Here is an 18,031-nt window from a genome sequence, read left to right on the forward strand (position 1 = left end):
AGATGGCTTCGGTCGGCCTGCCTTCTGTACTCCCGAGGGAGGTGTGGGCATTAGCACCCAACTCACCTGGCAGGGCTTCTGCCGGCTCCTTGGAGCACGAAGTCTGTGCTACCAGACATGGTGGTGGAAATCTCCGTCGTGGCCCTGTCTGAGCCATGTTCTAGAATAGTCACAGCTGGGTTCCGGGACTCCAGGAGTACTAACTCTCGCCCACCGCCGTGTTCGGGCAGACCTGGGCCCAGCCGCTCTGCACCCCTGCCCCTCGGGCCCTCGGCCCCCGCCTCTGCCCCTCCCCACCTACAGAGATGCAGAGCACCTCTGGGGAGGGGGGTTAGGCAGGGATGAGGACGCACAGGTTACTTTCTGAAACCTGCAGCTTGACTAAGCCTGTCCAGTGCAGACCACCTGGTTTGGATCTGGCAGAACGCCTTCCCTTCCGTTGGCTTGTGTTTGGGGTCTGTGTCCTGAGGCTCTTGTGGCACATTGTAGGCGAGTCCAGCAGTCCTGTCCTCTGGAGGACCCGGCCGGACGTTCTCTTAGACACCAGTCATGATTAAGCAACTTCACAAATTTGTTTTGTTTTTATCTTTGTGGCGCACTGTAACCGAACAGACTTCCACCCTTCTCAGCCCAATGACACTGTTATGTGAAAATGTAGACTCTGGGCTCTGACTTCTGTTTCGTTCGCCTCTTTCAGAGACTCTGTACTGTTATCCTTTATTCGTTTGTCTTTTGCCTTTCTTGGTAATAATTTCTGTTCCCCTCGTATTTTTCTTTTTCTTTTATTAACATAGAATGTATTATTTGTTTCAGGGGTACAGGTCTATGGTTCATCAGCCTTTCACAACAGCCAGCACTCCCCACAACACACACCCTCCCCGGTGTCCATCACCCAGCCCCCCACCCTCCCACCCCCTCCACTCCAGCAACCCTCAGTTTGTTTCCTGAGACTAAGAGTCTCCTATGGTTTGTCTCCCTCTCTGGTTTCATCTTGTTTCATTTTTCCCTCCCTTCCTCTATGATCCTCTGTCTTTTTTCTCAAATTCCTCTTATCAGAGAGATCATATAATTGTCTCTGATTGACTTACTTCGCTTAGCATGATACCCTCTAGTTCCATCCACGTCATCGCAAATGGCAAGGTTTCAGGGGGAGGTTGATGGCTGCATAGTACTCCATTGTGTATATATACCACGTCATCTTTATCTGTTCTTCTGTCGATGGGCATCTGGGCTCTTTCCGCAGTTTGGCTATAGTGGACGTTGCTGCTATGAACGCTGGGGTGCACGTGCCCCTTCGGATCCCTGCATCTGTCTCTGTCCCTCGTACTCTTATGTGCTTAATCCCCTCTGCCCTCTCTTCATACTGTAGACTATTTTAGAACGTGTCATAGCCTTTAGACTGTGAGGGATAACTTAATTCCGTCCTGGGCACTCTGTTTCTCCTCATCTCCATGTGTAATACATGAACGTCTTCTCTCTTTCTCCCATTGTCAGCTTTGGGGGAAATACAGGTCCAGCTAGCCTATCATCTGTGTGTGTGTGTGTGTGTGTGTGTGTGTGTGTGTGTTTTAAGATTTTATTTATTTATTTGACAGACAGAGATCACAAGTAAGCAGAGAGAGAGGGGGGCTCTCTCTCTAAGTAAGCAGGCTCCTGGCCGAGCAGAGAGCCCGATGCGGGGCTCGATCCCAGGACCCTGAGATCATGACCTGAGCCGAAGGCAGAGGCTCCACCCACTGAGCCCCCCAGGCGCCCCTCCTCTGTTTTTAATCTTTGGTTTTGTTTTGTTTTGTTTTTGGAGTCCTGCACTAATATATCTTTAATATTCTTGCTCCTTTTCCCAAAACTCCCCATAATACCAGCTTATTTTATTGGCTTCTTTTAAAATCCTTCTCCCCTCACCCCCGTTGTCCGCTCGTTTTTACAGAGCCTGATTTGAAAAAGCGGATCCGCGTGCACTTACTCAACGCCCACGGCCTGGACGAAGCGGGCATTGACGGCGGCGGTATTTTCAGAGAGTTTCTGAATGAACTGCTCAAGTCAGGCTTTAACCCCAACCAGGGCTTCTTCAAGACCACTAACGAAGGGCTCCTGTACCCCAGCCCAGCCGCTCGGATGCTTGTGGGAGATTCCTTTGCTAGACACTACTACTTCCTGGGCCGGATGCTTGGAAAGGTAAGGAGCTTTGTGTGCAAATGGACCTCGGACCACTGGATGCAGAAACTTCCTTTCTGTGTGGTTGCTGTCTGCTTTGTTGAAGGTGTTTGCTCAGGATTGCTGACGTTATTCTGGTGAACCCTGAGCAGTGTTCTTTTACATAATAACTCACGTTTCTTCATTACACGCCGCATGCACAGGAGTCACACGCATAAATTGCTTGTATGGCATAGAAAACCTGGGAAACGTATAACATAAAATCCTGTCTGTCGAAGTCTCTGGATAGCTGTCTCTTGCCATCAGTATGCCCCCTGGAAGTACTCTGAGTCTCCCCATCACTCTTGTGGATAGCGTTCAAGTGGTTCTCTTAAGGCTCTGTGAGCTTGCGGAGTGCTGTGCGCAAGGTAGAAGCGCACCGATGCCGCGCGTGGGCCGAGTGTTGTGTATGCTGTTTGCAGACTCCGGGAAATTGGCCATTAAGGATGACATGACAGAAGTGCCCTGATAACCAGAATGCTACACCCCTGCCGACCCACACACACGGTTCACCCTCTCCTGTAAATGAGGGGAAACGATTTGTGAACAGTATAGCCTCGTGGAAGCGAGCTGTTTCCAGGTGAGACAGTGATAAACCAGGGCCGCCCCAGCCTAGTGCAGGCCTTTGGGGGGACATACCACCACCACAGACCGGGCAGCTTAGGGGACACAGACGTCTGCTTCTCACAGTTCTGGAGGCTGGAAGGCCACGATCAGGATGCCCTGCGTCCCGTTTGCTGGGGGCCCTTGTCCTGGATCATCTCCAGGACAGCCTTCTCTTGGGGGTCGCTTTGATGAGGACCCCAGTCACGTTCCCAAGGGCTCCACCCTCCTGACCTAATCATCTCCCAGAGGTCCCACCTCCTGATGCCGCCCTGGGGTTAGGACGGTAGCGTGTGAACGTTGTGGGACACAAACACCGTCTCAGTAGCATTGCCCGCGGGTGTGCCTGGTGGGAACGGCAGGCCCTGGTGCTCCATTTAAATCAGGACTGGCTGACTGCTTCCCTGTCCAAAAAGGGAATTTAGTTTTTTCATTTTCTTTTTCATTGATTACTGACATTTTTAAATGGGGTGGGGTTTATAGGCAAGTTTGTATTTCTGGGTTACTTTGTTTCATTTTGTTGCAGTCTTTGTACTTAGAACAAATGCCAGGTCAACAGTTACCAACCCCAGTGGCTCGCTGCTGGCAAATATCCTGGTAAAATCAGTAATTGAGACTTAGGTCTGAACTGCTCTAAATGAGGTGGGAGATCATCTAGGCTATTTCCCTGGGAAATGGAAAGTCGATTCTCGATTTTTCTTTGAACGAATGATTCATGGCACTCACCGTAACTTTGGTGATAGAGAAAATGTGGTGTTTGGGGCAGCGTGCAAGGACCCCCAGGGTTCAGACGCTTGCTGACGAGTAGCCACTCTGGTGGCAGTGACACAGGTTTACCCCAAACCCACTGTCTGACCCAGAAGCCCACTATAATATCCTGAGAGCCCAGGCGAAGGCTGGGGAGAGCGCAGTGCTCGGGGCCCAGGGGCCCGCTGCTGGGCCACCTCACTGGAAGGGCGCAGCCCCTTTCTGTCCTCCCCACCAGCCATGCTGGCTCCTTGCGGGGCTTCGGCCAGCCGCCAGCTCGAGTTTGGGAGACGTCTTCCTTGTTTGTTTACATTACGGGGCTCTGTCTCCCAGCATAGGACAAAGATGGAACCTGTCTAGTCTGTAAAGGGTCCCAACATATGATAAGATCATCATTAAATAAAATGTACGTTATCCAAGAATCGTTGGTGTGTTGTTATAGATAGGTAAATGTTTTCCATGGTATTTGGGGGAAGTTCGTTAGGGTCTTTGGATAGTCTGGGAATGCATTTTGGTTCCCCTCTTGAAGAGTGGGATAGTGCCGGGTACTCAGTATTTACTGTCCGCAACGTCCGCATTTTGAGGGACAGATTGGATTATAACACTAGGATCGGCATCAGTGCAGCTTCTGCACGCAGGTGAAAGCTATGACTAGAGGTGACGCGCTGGGACGGAGGGCAGCCAGCTACAGCTTCTGGCCAACTCCACCCACCTCCTCTTTGTAGTTAAAAAAAGATGATTAGAATACCAGCGGGCATCATTTACAGTGTGCGCTCGCTCTCGCTGCTACGGCAGCTGAACAAAGCCCAAAGAAAGCATGTGCTCTTGGGCCATTTCCAGGACAGTTTGCTGACCCTGCTATAGGGCCATGCCAACAGACAAATGACAAAGAGCCATGGTGAAAAGTTTGGTCTCCGTCCGGGGGGTCATGGAAAGTCATTGTTTTGAGCAAATGGCTGAGACTTACTACATTTGTAAGGGGACAGCATGGGGCAGACGGGTTTTAGAGGGTGAGACTCAGAGTTAAGGGTCTGGGACTGTGCCTAGGTCCTCAGTAGTGCTGGCTTTGCTCACAGCAGCGTGACGCTTCGAGGTTAGAGAGGGCTGAAAAGTGACCACGGGATCGGTCCGCAGGGCTTTATGTCCCTGCTGCTTTTTCTTAGAACCGCTTTATTGAGATGCGATTCACATCCCTGCAGTTGGCCTGCTGGAAGCGCGGGGTTCAGGGGCGCCTGGCCAGCTCGGTCCGTGGAGCATGCAGCCCTTGATCTTGGGGCTGTGAGTTCGAGCCCACAGTGGGCGTAGTGATCACTTGAGTGGTTGGATGAATGAATGAATGATTTTCAGGTGTGTGATTCAGGAGTCTCCGTGTGTTCAGAGTTGTGCAGCCATCACCGCCGTCAGATTCGGAGCCTTCCTCTCTTGTGTCTGCTAACAGTCGTCCTTCCCCCTCCCCAGACCGTAGGCAAACGAAAACTACCCTTAGTCTCCGCTGTCCCCTGTTCTGGACGTTACGTGAAATCACACTGCACGTACGTGGCCCGTAGGGACTGGCTTCCTTCGCCTGGCGTCGTGTTTCCGATGATCGTCAGAGGCATAGCCCGTGTGAACGCTTCGCTCCTGGTAGTGCCAAGTCGCGGTCCCTCCTGTGACAGCCACGTCCGTTGTCCGCTCATCAGCTCGTGGGCAGGGGTTGTCCTTGGCAACGTTCGTGGTGGCATGGTTTGATGAAATGAGCTTGCTGTGCGGTGAAGAAGAGGGAAGGTAGAAAAATAGTAAAGGGGGTCGGTGGCCTTTTCAGAAGGCTTCACTTTGGAGGGAAGGAGAGAGCACCCCTGCGGTGAGATCACGTTCCGGGAATGAACGGGCGGGTTGGCTTTCAAAGCTGGGGCGGCTCGGTGCGGGTGAGCTGTCGAGGGGGAGGAGCGGCCGAGCCGGCCTAGCGGCCAGCCGGACACTGCGGGGGGCCGTGCTCCAGGAGAACTGTTCGCGGGGCGCGGTGGGGACCCGCCGGCTCAGCGCTGGCTCGGGGAAACCCATTTTCCGCGCAGTTCTCCTCGGTTTGGACGGGAGCGGCCGCCTGGGGCTTGAGCAGCTCTGGAGCCCGGAGGGCGGGGTTGGCTTCAGCGCCCCGAGCAGGGAAGGCGGGCTGGGGGGGTGGCGTGCGTGTGGACCGCGTGAGGAGGGAAGGTCGGAAGGTGAACTCTTGCTGGCCCGGGAGCCCGGCTGAGGACTCGGCCCTCGGCGCTTTAGCACCCAGCGGGACGGCGGAGCGTGGCCGTGTGGGGAGGAAGGTCAGAGAAGATGGGGTGTTGGAAGGGAAGAGAGTGTATCAAGGACAAGAGGTGAACAGTGACCGCCTGCTAGGAGGCCGGAGGGCGGGACCCTGAGGGACACCGTGGCGCCCCCTGCAGTGATGTCAGCCAAGGGGTAAATGGAGGACGCGCTGTGCGCCGACGCAGTACGTAGGGATTGCGGTTAAGGAGTCTCTTGTCCTTCAGTAAATAAGAAATCAACGTTGCTACATTGTTTTCTATGAGAATTCATCCGAACCGTCCTCATTTTCAGCTGTAGAGTAAATTCCTCGCAGCTGTGTAGCTCCTTCCCGTTCTCTGACCCTGTGAAACGGACCTGCCGCTGTGCACCCTGGAGTTGGCCCATTTGAGAAGTGACTTAAAAATCAGTGCCTGCAAAGCAGATTATGCTCTTATGACTTTTTTAAAAAAATAAACGAATATACTGATCGATAGACCACAACTTTTTAAAAATAATTCACATTCCATAAAATTCAGCCCTTTTTTTAAATGTTATGTTTGTCAGCAGACGGTACATCATTAGTTTTCGATGTAGAACTTGAGCCTTTTAGAGTTTGCCGTTCCGCGGTTTTTGACAGGTTCAGGGAGGTGTGCTGCCGTCGCCGCTGTGTACTTGGAGAACAGTGGCCTTATTGTGAACAGGCGTGCTCTCGTGCTCAAGCAGCCCCGCTCCAGGCTGCCCCCACCAGCCCCGGGCTCCCATTCACGTGCTGTCTCTGCATCTGTCCGCTCTGGACGCTTCATCAAAGTGGACTCCTGCAACACACGGCCTCTGGTTTCTTTCACTTCACAGAATGTTTCCAAGGTTCGCGATGCCGTAGCCTGTGTCAGGACTTCTTCCTTAGAGCTGACTGGTGCTCTGCTGTGTGGGTGGAAGACGTGTGGTTTACGCGTCCATGCGGCAGGGGACATTCAGGTGTTCCCGCCTTTCAGCTGTTAGGAATAATGCTGCTGTGAGCATTTGTGTACCAGTCCTCCCTGACTTAGGATGGGGTGACATCCCGATAAAAACCCATAGTAAATTGAGGATATCAGATGTTGAGAATGCATTTCCCACACCTCCCCTAGCCAACGTCACCGCGGAGCGCGGCCCACCTGAAGTGCGCCCGGAGCGCTCCCGCGAGCCCACAGGTGCGCGGTCAGGAAACACGAAGCCTGTTTGACAGTACGGTGTCGAGTCGCTCCTGGACTGCACGGAACGCTGTCCTGAAAGTGACAGGCGGCAGGGCGGCGGGAGCACACCCAGTTGTCACCCTGCCGGCTGTTGACCCTCGTGACCACACAGCTGCTGGGAGCTGCAGCCACCGGCCGGCATCACGGGGGAGGGTTAGACCGCATAAGGCTAGCCCAGCAAGAGGTCCACGTCCTGAACTCAGCACCACTGTAAGGTCGAAAAGTCCCAAGAGAAACCATCACGAGCTGGGACCATCTGTAGAGTGTTTGTGTGCACAGACATGTGCGTTTCTCTCAGCCAAGAGAAACCTGTGTCAGACCTCTGGGCGCCAGCAGTGTGTGCGGGCTCTGGTTCCTCCACACCGGGGCAACACTTAACATTGTCTGTTTAATCTCTTTATTTTACTTACTTGATTTATTTTTGTGTTTTTATCAGAACCATCCTCGTGGGTGTGAAATCGTATCTCATTGTGCTTTTGAGCTCCCGGAGGACTCACGGTGTTGGGCATCTTTCTGTGGAGAAAGGTCCCCTCGAGTCCGTCGTCCGTGTCTTCAGCTGTTTGTCTCCTGTTAAGTCCTTTATATGTCCTCGTTTCAAGTCCCTTCTCATCCTCATAATGATTTGCAGGCATTTTCTCCCATTCTGTGGGGTGTCTCTCGCTTTCTTGACAGCGGCCTTTGAGCTCCAGAGTGTTTAATTTTAAGGACATCTTAATGCATTTATTTTTCTTCTGTTGCCTGAGCTTCTGCAGGCTTGTCTAAGAAACCCCGGTCACACGATTTAACCCAGGGTCCTAAAATTACACCTGTGTGTGTCGTTCGGAGTCTGGTACTTTTATTTCTTATATTTAGGTCTTTAATCCATTTTGACTTAATTTTTTTATGGTATGATTTAGGATTTTATTTTTCAGTTTTCAGGGGCCAGATAAGCTCCTCTCTTTCCAGTTACATATCATTTTGCATTAATTTTTGTAGGTGCTGTGAGGTAGGGGTCCCACTTGGTCCTGCGTGCGTGGCTGTCCAGTCGTCCCAGCACCATTGGTTGGGGAAGACCAACCCAGTTCCCTTGTCAGGAGTCAGTTGACAATGAATGTAAGGGTTTATTCTGAACTTTCGGTTCTGTTTCAGTGATCTGTCCAGCCATGTGCCGGCGTGGCACTGTGGTGATTACTGTACCTGTGTCACCAGTGCTGTGTGTGTGTTCATTAATGACAGATGATAATGGAGCTCGGGGGGGGGGGCGGTGGGGAAGGGACCCAGGAGGTCCTCAGTAGAAAAATCATACCCTTTCTTTTTATCTCTGAGGTCAGCAGTTAGCAGCCCAGGCACTGTTAATTTGTTCTGATTCTAAGTGTTGCTTCTTTAATAATATAGGTTCTCAGTGTTGTCAAGTTTAGAAATGGGCTCTAACTTAACCTCACCATTATGTACATATGTTTCTTTAGTCTCTCCTTATCAGAGACAAATTTCAGACATTGGCCCGCTGTTAAATTCTTTAACATAACTGTCAAACAGACCATTTTCTACTTTAATTCATTTGAAGATATAACCTGCCTCTCCCACCTGAAGCTGTGTGCTGGCTTTGGTGTCCATTCTCCATGAGATACCATCTCTCCCTGGCAGTGGTCCCCGGGACCCAGCTTCAGCTCCCCCCCAGATGATAATGTTTTATAACCCATTTCATGAAAATCTTTGAAATGATGTACTAGTTCTTTCTATTAGGGTGAGCCTGAGAACCTCCTAAATTAATGGTAATGAAATTAAATTTTAAAATAATAATGGTGAGCCTTTATTTTGCTAGACTAAACTGAGATACTCCCTAAATCTTTTAAGTATTTATTATTTATTTATTTATTTAATCTCTTACCCTCCCCCCAACATGGGGCTTGAACTCACGACCCCGAGATGAATAGTGGCATGCTGCACTGACTGAGCTGGCCGGGTGCCCCTGAAGTACCCCCTGAATTTAGTGGTTCTCACAGTGTGGTTATGGACAACAGGGGAAGTGATTTTATTTGCATGAGTTAAATCTTATTAAAATTCGCTATTATTTTTTTTTCCTGAATGTACAAATTGTCCGGTCTTGATTAACACAGAGACAAGAAAATTAGATGGTCCTGGTTTTCTGCCCATTAGTTCTGTAAGTCCAGTGAGGATAAACTCATTTTTCCCTCTTTATGGACACACTGTTCCCAGGTGCAGACGCTGTGAGGAAGCGGTGTCCTCGCCGGGCCCTGGAGGTCCAGAGCCGACAGGAGAGCACTCCCCTCCTCCACAGTGTGTACCAGGTTCCGGGAAGAATTAGGGATCTACACCTTCCTCCCAGAAGTGAAGTTAGTGTAAATCATGTCTCAGTAAAGCTCTTGAAAATAGTGAAGGTTAGGGGCACCTGGGTGGCTCAGTGGGTTAAGCCTCTGCCTTCGGCACGGGTTGTGATCTCAGGGTCCTGGGATCGAGCCCCGCATCGGGCTCTCTGCTCAGCAAGGAGCCTGCTTCCTCCTCTCTCTCTGCCTACTTGTGATCTCTCTGTGTCAGTCAAATAAATAAATAAAATCTTTTAAAAAATAAATAAATAATAAGTAAAATAAAATAGTGAGGGTTAGACAGAACCAGTAACAAAATTCTAGTTCTATGAGGATGGTAGATAATTTAGTTTCATGTATTTAAGATTTTACTTAGATAGTTTTCTGGAAATTCCTAAGGGAGTACTAGTTCCTAAAACATCTGATTATTATCTGATTACAAATGGTTAAACTTTGTACCAGCATGTTAAAAATTGTCCCTATCTAAGTGAGCGTAACAGTCTAGCCCTAATAGTGTGGTGTCTGCACGTTAAATCCTAGGGTAAGAAAATTGTGTATTGATTGATTATGATATTTATTGGGTCATAATGTATTTAAATTTTCTTTAATGCATATGTTAGTGATTGTTTACTGTGATAAAGTGCAAAGAGGTCTGGAAGAGCAATCCTACATGGAAAGAATTACCTCATGTCACTGGTCACTTCTCAATTAGAAGTTCCATTAGCAGATGATTCCTGCTTCTGGTGTGGGTCGTGATTGCGTTTTATCGCCCGTAAATCAGGCTTCAGACAGGGAATAAATAAACAGCTCAAGGATGTGGTAATGTCATCTTGAACTTTTTTTTACAGATAGAAGCACCTAGGTCCATTTAAGCCAATTAAGTTCAGGAATTTATTGAAGGAGCTCTTTTATCATATTTGAATTCTATTTGAAAATGGCTTTTCCCCCCCCTTGCTTCAGAATATTGATTTAATTGGAGCAGGATGCCTATAAATCAGATTATTTGATAATATCTTGGTCATGTATTTCCAATTTTTAATTAGCAGACCCTGAAACTTCCGTGTGGTTTATAATTTCGTGTTTCAGTAGCATACAGTGCTCACTTAAAGTAGCAGAGAATGTAACGGTTAACAGTTTATCCTGGCATTTTTGAGACCTGGGAAAATTTATTCCTGAATATCATTGGCGTCCTTTTGTAAAATGCTCATTGAATTTGCTGAGCCTTTGAAAGTGTAGATTGAAGTGAGTACTGGTGATTTACGTTCCGTTGGTCTTAAATGGCAAAGCTTCTCTTTTATAATATCTTGTTTTGAACTCTCGGACTCATTAAGGTCAGTGTAGTTGAGCTGCTTCCTCTGATTATCATCGCACTAAGTGCTCTTGTCTCTAAAGTTAATCTATCTTTTCCCCTAGATTTTTTAAACATAATATTCAGCAAATAGTAGATCATTCTGTGCTTAGCCCAAGCCTTCCAATCAATGTTAAGACTTTTTTTACTTTGATGTCAGCAAATTCCACACGCGAGCTTCTCTGGGTGCCCCAGGTGCCCACAGCGGACGGTTCATTGTGCTCTCCTTGACCTTCAACTCTTTTTGGAAGCAGAAAAATCAAAGACCATCATAACTTAAAAGTGGTCCCTTTGTTGGACTTCTGCCCCTTCAACAACGAAGGGCTCCCCTCTCTGCAGACTCTTCCTCCTGTCCGTCAGGGCCGTGGTGTTGTCTACGTTCATTTTATTTCTTCAAAATTGAATGGGAAATAAAAACAAACAAGTTAGATTTTATGGTAAAAATCACACATGTTCCAGAATTCAGTTGATTCCACAACCTAAAAGTATTGCTATAGCTTTGCCCCCGAGATACTTAGCAAAATTCTTTCTGCTCCTGAGTAAAGCATAGAGCGCGCTCACTGTTGAGCTGTCCCTTCTCATAAATTGGCGCTGATTAAGCACAGGTCAGTATCATTACACTGAGGCCGCTTTCCTTTCTCTAAGCCATGCTGAGTCGTCACCGTGAAAATTAGAAACACAGGGGCGCCTGGGTGGCTCAGTGGTTAAGCCCCTGCCTTCGGCTCAGGTCATGATCTCAGGGTCCTGGGATCGAACCCCGCATCGGGCTCTCTGCTCAGCGAGGAGCCTGCTTCCCATCCTCTCTCTCTGCCTGCCTCTCTGCCTCCTTGTGATCTGTCTGTCAAATAAATAAAATCTTTAAAAAAAAAGAAAAGAAAATTAGAAACACAGGCTTACTGGTCCTGCTCTAGAGTCTGTTGCTCATCTCTGGTCTTCATTTGTGCAGGAAGAACAGTAAATATCCAAAAATAACGTAAAGCCCATGTCCGTCCCTCTGAACATTTAGTATATGTGCTTCCGAAGCAAGCACATTTCTTTTGAACATTTAAGTACTGATTTGGGGAGGGGGTGCCGGGGGTGCAGCCAGTTCAGCGTCCGACTCCTGACTTCAGCTCAGGCCGTGGTCTCAGGGTGCTGAGACCGAGCCTGCCGCAGGCCCCGTGCTCATCAGGGAGCCTGCTTGTCCCTCTCCCTCTGCCCCGCTTAGGTGTGCGCCTGCACGTGCACGTACGCTTTTTCTTTCTCTAAAATAAATAAGGTCTTTTTTTTTTAATATTTTATTTATTATTTGACAGACAGAGATCACAAGTAGGCAGAGAGGCAGGCAGAGAGAGAGGAGGAAGCAGGCTCCCCGCTGAGCAGAGAGCCCGATGCGGGGCTCGATCCCAGGACCCTGGGATCATGACCTGACCCGAAGGCAGAGGCTTAACCCACGGAGCCACCCAGGCACCCTAAATAAGATCTTTTTAAAAATACTAATTTAGAATTAGTAAATTTAATTTTATGAAAAGCAGACCAAGCAAAGACGGACAGTGTTGCTCTTATTCCTGCGGTGGCGATCGGCTTCGCCTGGGAGGCGGCGAGCCGGCTTTGAGCTGAAGCTCTTGAGTGAGACCAGGCCGACGGGGTTCCTGGTTCCAGCAATGGAGCAGTGATGGGGTGCGAATTTGGTTCAGCGGGTCACCTTGCCTCTGCCGTGACGAGGAGCTCCGACAACAGCAGGAAGTCACATGGGGAGACCAGTGCGAGGTGCCCCCGGCCCCCAGGTTGACTGGTCATGAGCATCTTCGTCCTGGGACGTGGTGGTGGAGAGAAGACCCGGGGGGGTTGCCAAAAATCCAGATGTGGGGGTGTGGGGGGGAGGGGCAGTGGGGCTACATGCAACCAGAGGATAGAGGGATCGTCGGCCGCGTGGAAGAACTTGGGAAGGGGTGAGGAGGTGCCTGTTTCTCCTGAGGCCCCAAGAGGCCAGCAGAGTGTGCTGTCGAGGATGGGGGCCTTGAGGTGGGGGGCGCGGTCCCAGCTGAGCCAGCGATCACGTGGGGCTTAGGGTGGTGAAACGGGTGGTGCAGCCCAGGGTGGAGGAGTAACCCAAGGCGACAGCGCAGAGCTGAGTCCCTGGCGGAGCAGAGAGTTCAGAGGCTGCAGGAGCCACCGGGTGAGAGTGGTGAGGCCTTATCACTCCGCGCTTCCAGGGTAAGACGACAGGTGGTGTCAGACACGGGCCCGAGAGGGGAGCCCTCGCTGTGCTCAGAACGCTTGCGTGGAGCCTCAGCGCATGGGGCCGTGTCTCCCCGAAGTGCCTTGTCACAGGGGAGCCCCATGCTTTGGAGCCGCTCCCAGCAGAGAGACGTGTGTGTCGCTGGACAGGGGAGAGGCTCCGGCCCCGCTGCACGACGTGGGCCCACACGGCCCAGACGCCCCCAGACGTGTGGCCTCAGATGGACGGGGTGCGGGGGGGTCTGACCTCGGGGCGCCCGAGCCCCAGCAGTTCTGGGCGGCCTGGGAGGACGGCGCGGACGAGCAGAATGGGCTGGCGGGGCGCGCCGTAGCAGTCCGTCTCTGCGGGGCCCACGCCGGTGAAGCTGCTTTCTGTCGCTGGGCGCTTCCTCGGGGGGTGGCTGGTGAGCTGCTCTGTTGGGCCCGAGTGCCCGATGGCGCTGTCCCGCAGCAGACTCCGTGTGGCCGCGGCGGGGAGGCCGGCGCTGGACAGGCGGCTCGGAGCAGCGTGTCTGTGGAGAGAATCTCGCCGCGGCTTCAGCGGGGCCCGCACAGGGCTTAGTTGCACCAAGCGCAGAGCGGGCCGTGTATTGGCGCTAGGGCTGTGCGGGCGGCCGTGCTGGGGAGGCGCCCTAGCGGGGCTCGAGCCGTTTGTGTGGAAGTGGGGCCGGAGCGTGGGGCGCGCGTGTGGGAGCGGGGAGCCCACGGACGGTCCTTCTGAGCGCGTCTGCTCCCTTGAGGCCCTTAGTCCGGTGAAGGTGACATGAGGAGGCGGCAGGGGTCTCGAGGTGTGGTTTCCAGAGAGCAGTCTTGCATGGGGCTTGTCGGCCAAGCCTTTTTGTGGACTCTGCCCCTGGCCTGCTGGGCCCAGCAGCCCACGTTTGATCCCCGTGGAGTCTGAGGACTGCCGGGGAGGGGGGGGAGGCCCCCTTGAGGCGGCGGCATCATTGCGGGGGGCACTGACGCAGGTGTGGTAGGTTGAACCCGGGGTGGGCGGTGTTTGCCGGGTGAGCTGGGTACAGGGGAGTCGAGGGCACAAGATGTGATCATGGCCGTGAACCTTTAAATCTGGGCTGTGGAGAGGAGGCTTGTCATGAGGATCCGAGGGCAGGGAAGTAAGAAGGTGGCAAGACGAGGTGTGGTGGTGTGGTTAGCGGTGGGGGCTAACCTGGCTAGGAAGGAGTCCGAGTGTGGGGTGTTTGAAACCAGATCGGGGAGGGACACTCAGGACAGGCCTGAAGACTGGGTGCCTGGGTGGGACAGAAGACAGCAGGGGGCAGAGAGAAAGGCACAGGTGAGTGGATGGGAGGCGGCTACCAGGTCAAGGTCAGGGTCAGAGTGTGCAGGAGATGGCCCTGAGTCCGGATCAAGGGCAGGGAGCTGGCAGCCATGGGAGGAAGGCAAGAGGTCCGGCAGCAGGAGAGTCAAAGCCAGGGACAGGGGGTGGCAGGCGTGTGAGTCCACTTTTCTCCCTCGGCCCTCCTCTGAGCACCTGCTCTCTCTTTCAAGTAAATAAACAGATTTTTATTTATTTATTAAGATTTTATGTATTTATTTGACAGAGAGAGAGTATAGGTGGGGGGAGCAGCAGCAGAGGGAGAGGGAGAAGCAGGGTTCCTGCTGCTTCGATGTAGGGCTCGATCCCAGGACGCCGGGATCATGACCTGAGCCGAAGGCAGATGCCTAACCTACTAAGCCACCCAGGCGCCCCAACAAATCTTTAAAAAAAAAAAAAAGAAGCCTAGCACAGCTCACCCTGCAAACAGTGCTAAACATTGCAGTATTGTTGGGAATAATCCTTTTTCTTAGAAACGAAAGCAGAAACACAAAAAGAAAAAAATAGGTTGGACTTCATCAGAAACTTTTTGCTCCAGAGAACGCCATCCAGAAACTGAAAGGAGAAAGTATTCACATTCCTATCTGATAAGAGACTTGGACCAGGATAGAGAAGGGACTCCATGATACAGAGAATCTAATTTTAGAATGGGCAAAGGACCTGAATGGATATTTCTCCAAAGAAGGTAAACGAGTGAGCAGTAAACACATGAAAACGTGCTCGCCATCATTAGTCATCAGGAAAACGCACACCTAAACCGCAGTGCAAGACCGCCTCACGCCCACGAGGACGGGAAGAGGCACCCGGTGCTGGCCAGGACGTGGGGAAGCAGCGAGCACACGTCACTGCGGCCCCTCGGGACACGGGCGGGTCTGTCCAGGTCACACAGACCTGCCTTCTAGGCCAACCAGCCTGTGTTCAGGCAGAAAGTGCTCACTGTGGCTTTCTCTGTAACAGCCCACAAGGAGAAATGGGTCAAATGTCGTCATCTGACGAAGGAAAACAGACTCGGTGCATCCACACCACTGGCGACGATTTGGCCGTGGGACGGAGGGAGTCCTGACAGCCGCGGGGACACCAGAGCAGAACGGACTCCGTGACGAGAGCGAATCACAGAGACCGCCGTTAGGGGATCTGTCCATCTGAAATGTCCAGAGAGGGAGATCTGTGGAGTGAGGACGTCGATAATGATCGTCGCAGGCTGGGAGGGTGCGAAAAAGGAGGCCCGCGACGGAGTGAAGGGTTTCTTTTGCGGGCGATGAAAATGTCCAGAAGTTAATCGTGCTGATGGTTGTGTAAGAGTGAGAGCCATTGGCTTGTTCACTTTAAATGAGTGGATTGTCCGGTGTGTGAATCCTGTCTCAGTAGAGCTGTTACCAAAAAAACAGTACGATGCCGTGATTTTGCTCGAGCCAGAACGTGTCAGGGAGTTAGCGGAAGGGGAACTCGCTGCGGGCTGCGGCTCTGGGGTGGTTTCAGCCGGAGCAGCGGTCGCCGCGCTTTGTGTCACCGGCCTGTAGGAGACGTTCTCAGCACCCGGCCACAGCAGAGTTACTTACCCTGGAGGGACGTCTGTATCCTCGAATTTCAAGGGAGGGAGGGTGGCAGATTTCAGTCTATATTTTACTATCCTGTGCAGTAAAAAAATCTTCAAACCTTTTCGCCAGTGAAGGTGGTTCTGCCACGTGGGGTCCTTCCGCGGAGCCTCCGTGGTTTCAACTCCTGGTAAATCTTTCAGAGGCAGGGACGACTGTCCCGCATCTCCCAGGTGGTCACCTCTCGTGGTGGGTCACTTTGGCGAACGTTTTGCTTCCTGGTCTTCCAGAAACGCCTCTGTGGGCAGAGCGGGGGGAGCCGGGAGAGCGTGGTGACCCGCGCGGCAGGGAAGCCTCGGCGCTCGGCTCAGCCAGCTCGCCCCACGGCGCCGCTTCATCTCTGGGTGTCCAACGAGGAAGATAGGGTCTGAGAAGTGGACCTTCATGCCCTGCCCACCAGGATGCCCTGCGGGTTCCTGCAAGAGGACGATTTCGTAAACTAAAGCTGCCAAAGCATCAAGTGCACACCAGCAGTCGGCCTGAGCAGGAGAAGCCCTGTCCCCGGGGAAGGCTTTTCTTCCGGCCTGAGTGGCTGGTGTGGCCCGAGGAGCCCCCGCGCAGCGCCCTGTGCTGCTGGTGTGACGGGAGGCGCGGGAAGGCCGGTCTCAGAGAAGGGCTCTCAGGACATGGGCAGGGCCCAGGCGCTCTGCTCGAGGCCACTTGGGAGCCTCTGCAGGGAAGAGGAGGGCTGTGCCAGCACCCTGCCTTGAACCTCAGGGTTTCAGTGATACCTTTTCTGTGAACACCAGAGCCACTGGACCCTGCTCCGACATTTGCTGAATCGTGAATGGACAGAGTCACTGTTTCAGGGTTTTTTGTTCTGGGTTGGTTTTTGTTTTGTTTTGTTTCTTGTTCTTTTTTTTTTTTTTTTTAAGATTTTATTTATTTATTTGACAGAGACCACAAGTAGGCAGAGAGGCAGGCAGAGGGGGAGGGGAAAGCAGGCTCCCTGTGGAGCAGAGAGCCCAGTGTGGGGCTCGATCCCAAGATCTTGGGATCATGACCTGAGCTGAAGGTAGAGGCTTTAACCCACGGAACCACCCAGGCACCCCATGTTTTGTTTCTGTTTTTTAAGATTTCATTTATTTATCTATCTGTCTATTAGGGAGAGAGAGGGCAAGACAAGCCCGGAGAGGGGCTCCAGGGTGGCTCAGTAGGTGAAGCCTCTGCCTTTGGCTCAAGTCATGATCTCAAGGTCCTGGGATCGAGCTCCGCGTTGGGCTCTCTGCTCGGTGGGGAGCCTGCTTCCGCCTGTCTCTGTCTGCTGCTCTGCCTACTTGTGATCGCTCTCTCTGTGTCAAATAAATAAATAAAATCTTTAAAAAAAAAAAAAAAAGACTAGCCCGGGAAGCAGCAGGTGGAGGGAGAAGCAGCTTCGCCACTCAGCAGGGAGCCCAACACGGGGCTCCATCGCAGGACCCCGGGATCGTGACCTGAGCCGGAGGCAGATGAATGCTTCGGTGACCCACCCAGGTGTCCCAGAGTCCCTATTTCTAGAAGTGCTGTAGGGTGCCCAAGAGTGTAAGGGACTGTGGAGCTGGAGGGGCTGCCTCGCCATCTTGGGTGGTGACAGCGTGCAGGAGAGGCACGGGGATAACACGGGACCTGGCCCCACAGCACAGATCTGAACATTGGGCAGCACCGTCACTGTGCTGACGAGAGCCGTGAGCAATGTGGGAAGACCTCTGGGATAGGATTGCGAAGACCCAGGGGTTTGAAATGAACCGTGACACATACATAGTTCTGCATAACCTGAAGTGTTTCAGAAGAGAAGAAACGGGTTTCTGCAAGCAAATTCACGGTTGTGGAGTCCAAAGGTGGAAAGTGGTCCCTGGCCCGTAGTTGTCACTTAATAGATGTCTCTCGAATGACTGGGGTGCCGCATGTTGTACGTAGACTGGGGCATTAAGGATGAGGGGTGTTTTCTGCCCTGTGGGAGCTTCTGGTCCTACAAACCACGGCAGTCCCACGCAGAGACCGTGTTTCCTGCTCGGTTGTTCATGTGGAAGAACAAGTGTTACGTAGTGCATCACTACCAGCCCACATCCTTCTGTACATTTCTTTTTTGATTTTTTTAAACTCCAAGGTTAGCATGATCCGAAATAATTAAAATTATCATCTTTTTGCTCGGTTAGGGTGGCTTTAACACAAGACAACTCTGAATATAGTTTTTAGATTAAGTTATAAATGTTCGCTTT

General features: G+C 51.8%; 1 protein-coding gene across 1 annotated transcript in view; it reads left to right on the forward strand.

Annotated features, from left to right (window-relative positions):
• Positions 1–18,031, forward strand: part of UBE3C (ubiquitin protein ligase E3C) — a 108,718-nt gene that overhangs the window by 62,248 nt on the left and 28,439 nt on the right. The window contains exon 18 of the mRNA XM_080819068.1: positions 1,928–2,175. Coding sequence (XP_080675194.1) covers positions 1,928–2,175 — 248 coding nt within the window. The remainder of the gene's footprint in view (positions 1–1,927; positions 2,176–18,031) is intronic.

The sequence above is a fragment of the Martes martes genome (genome assembly GCF_963455335.1).
Source record: "Martes martes genome assembly, chromosome: 11".
NCBI classification, from domain to species: domain Eukaryota; kingdom Metazoa; phylum Chordata; class Mammalia; order Carnivora; family Mustelidae; genus Martes; species Martes martes.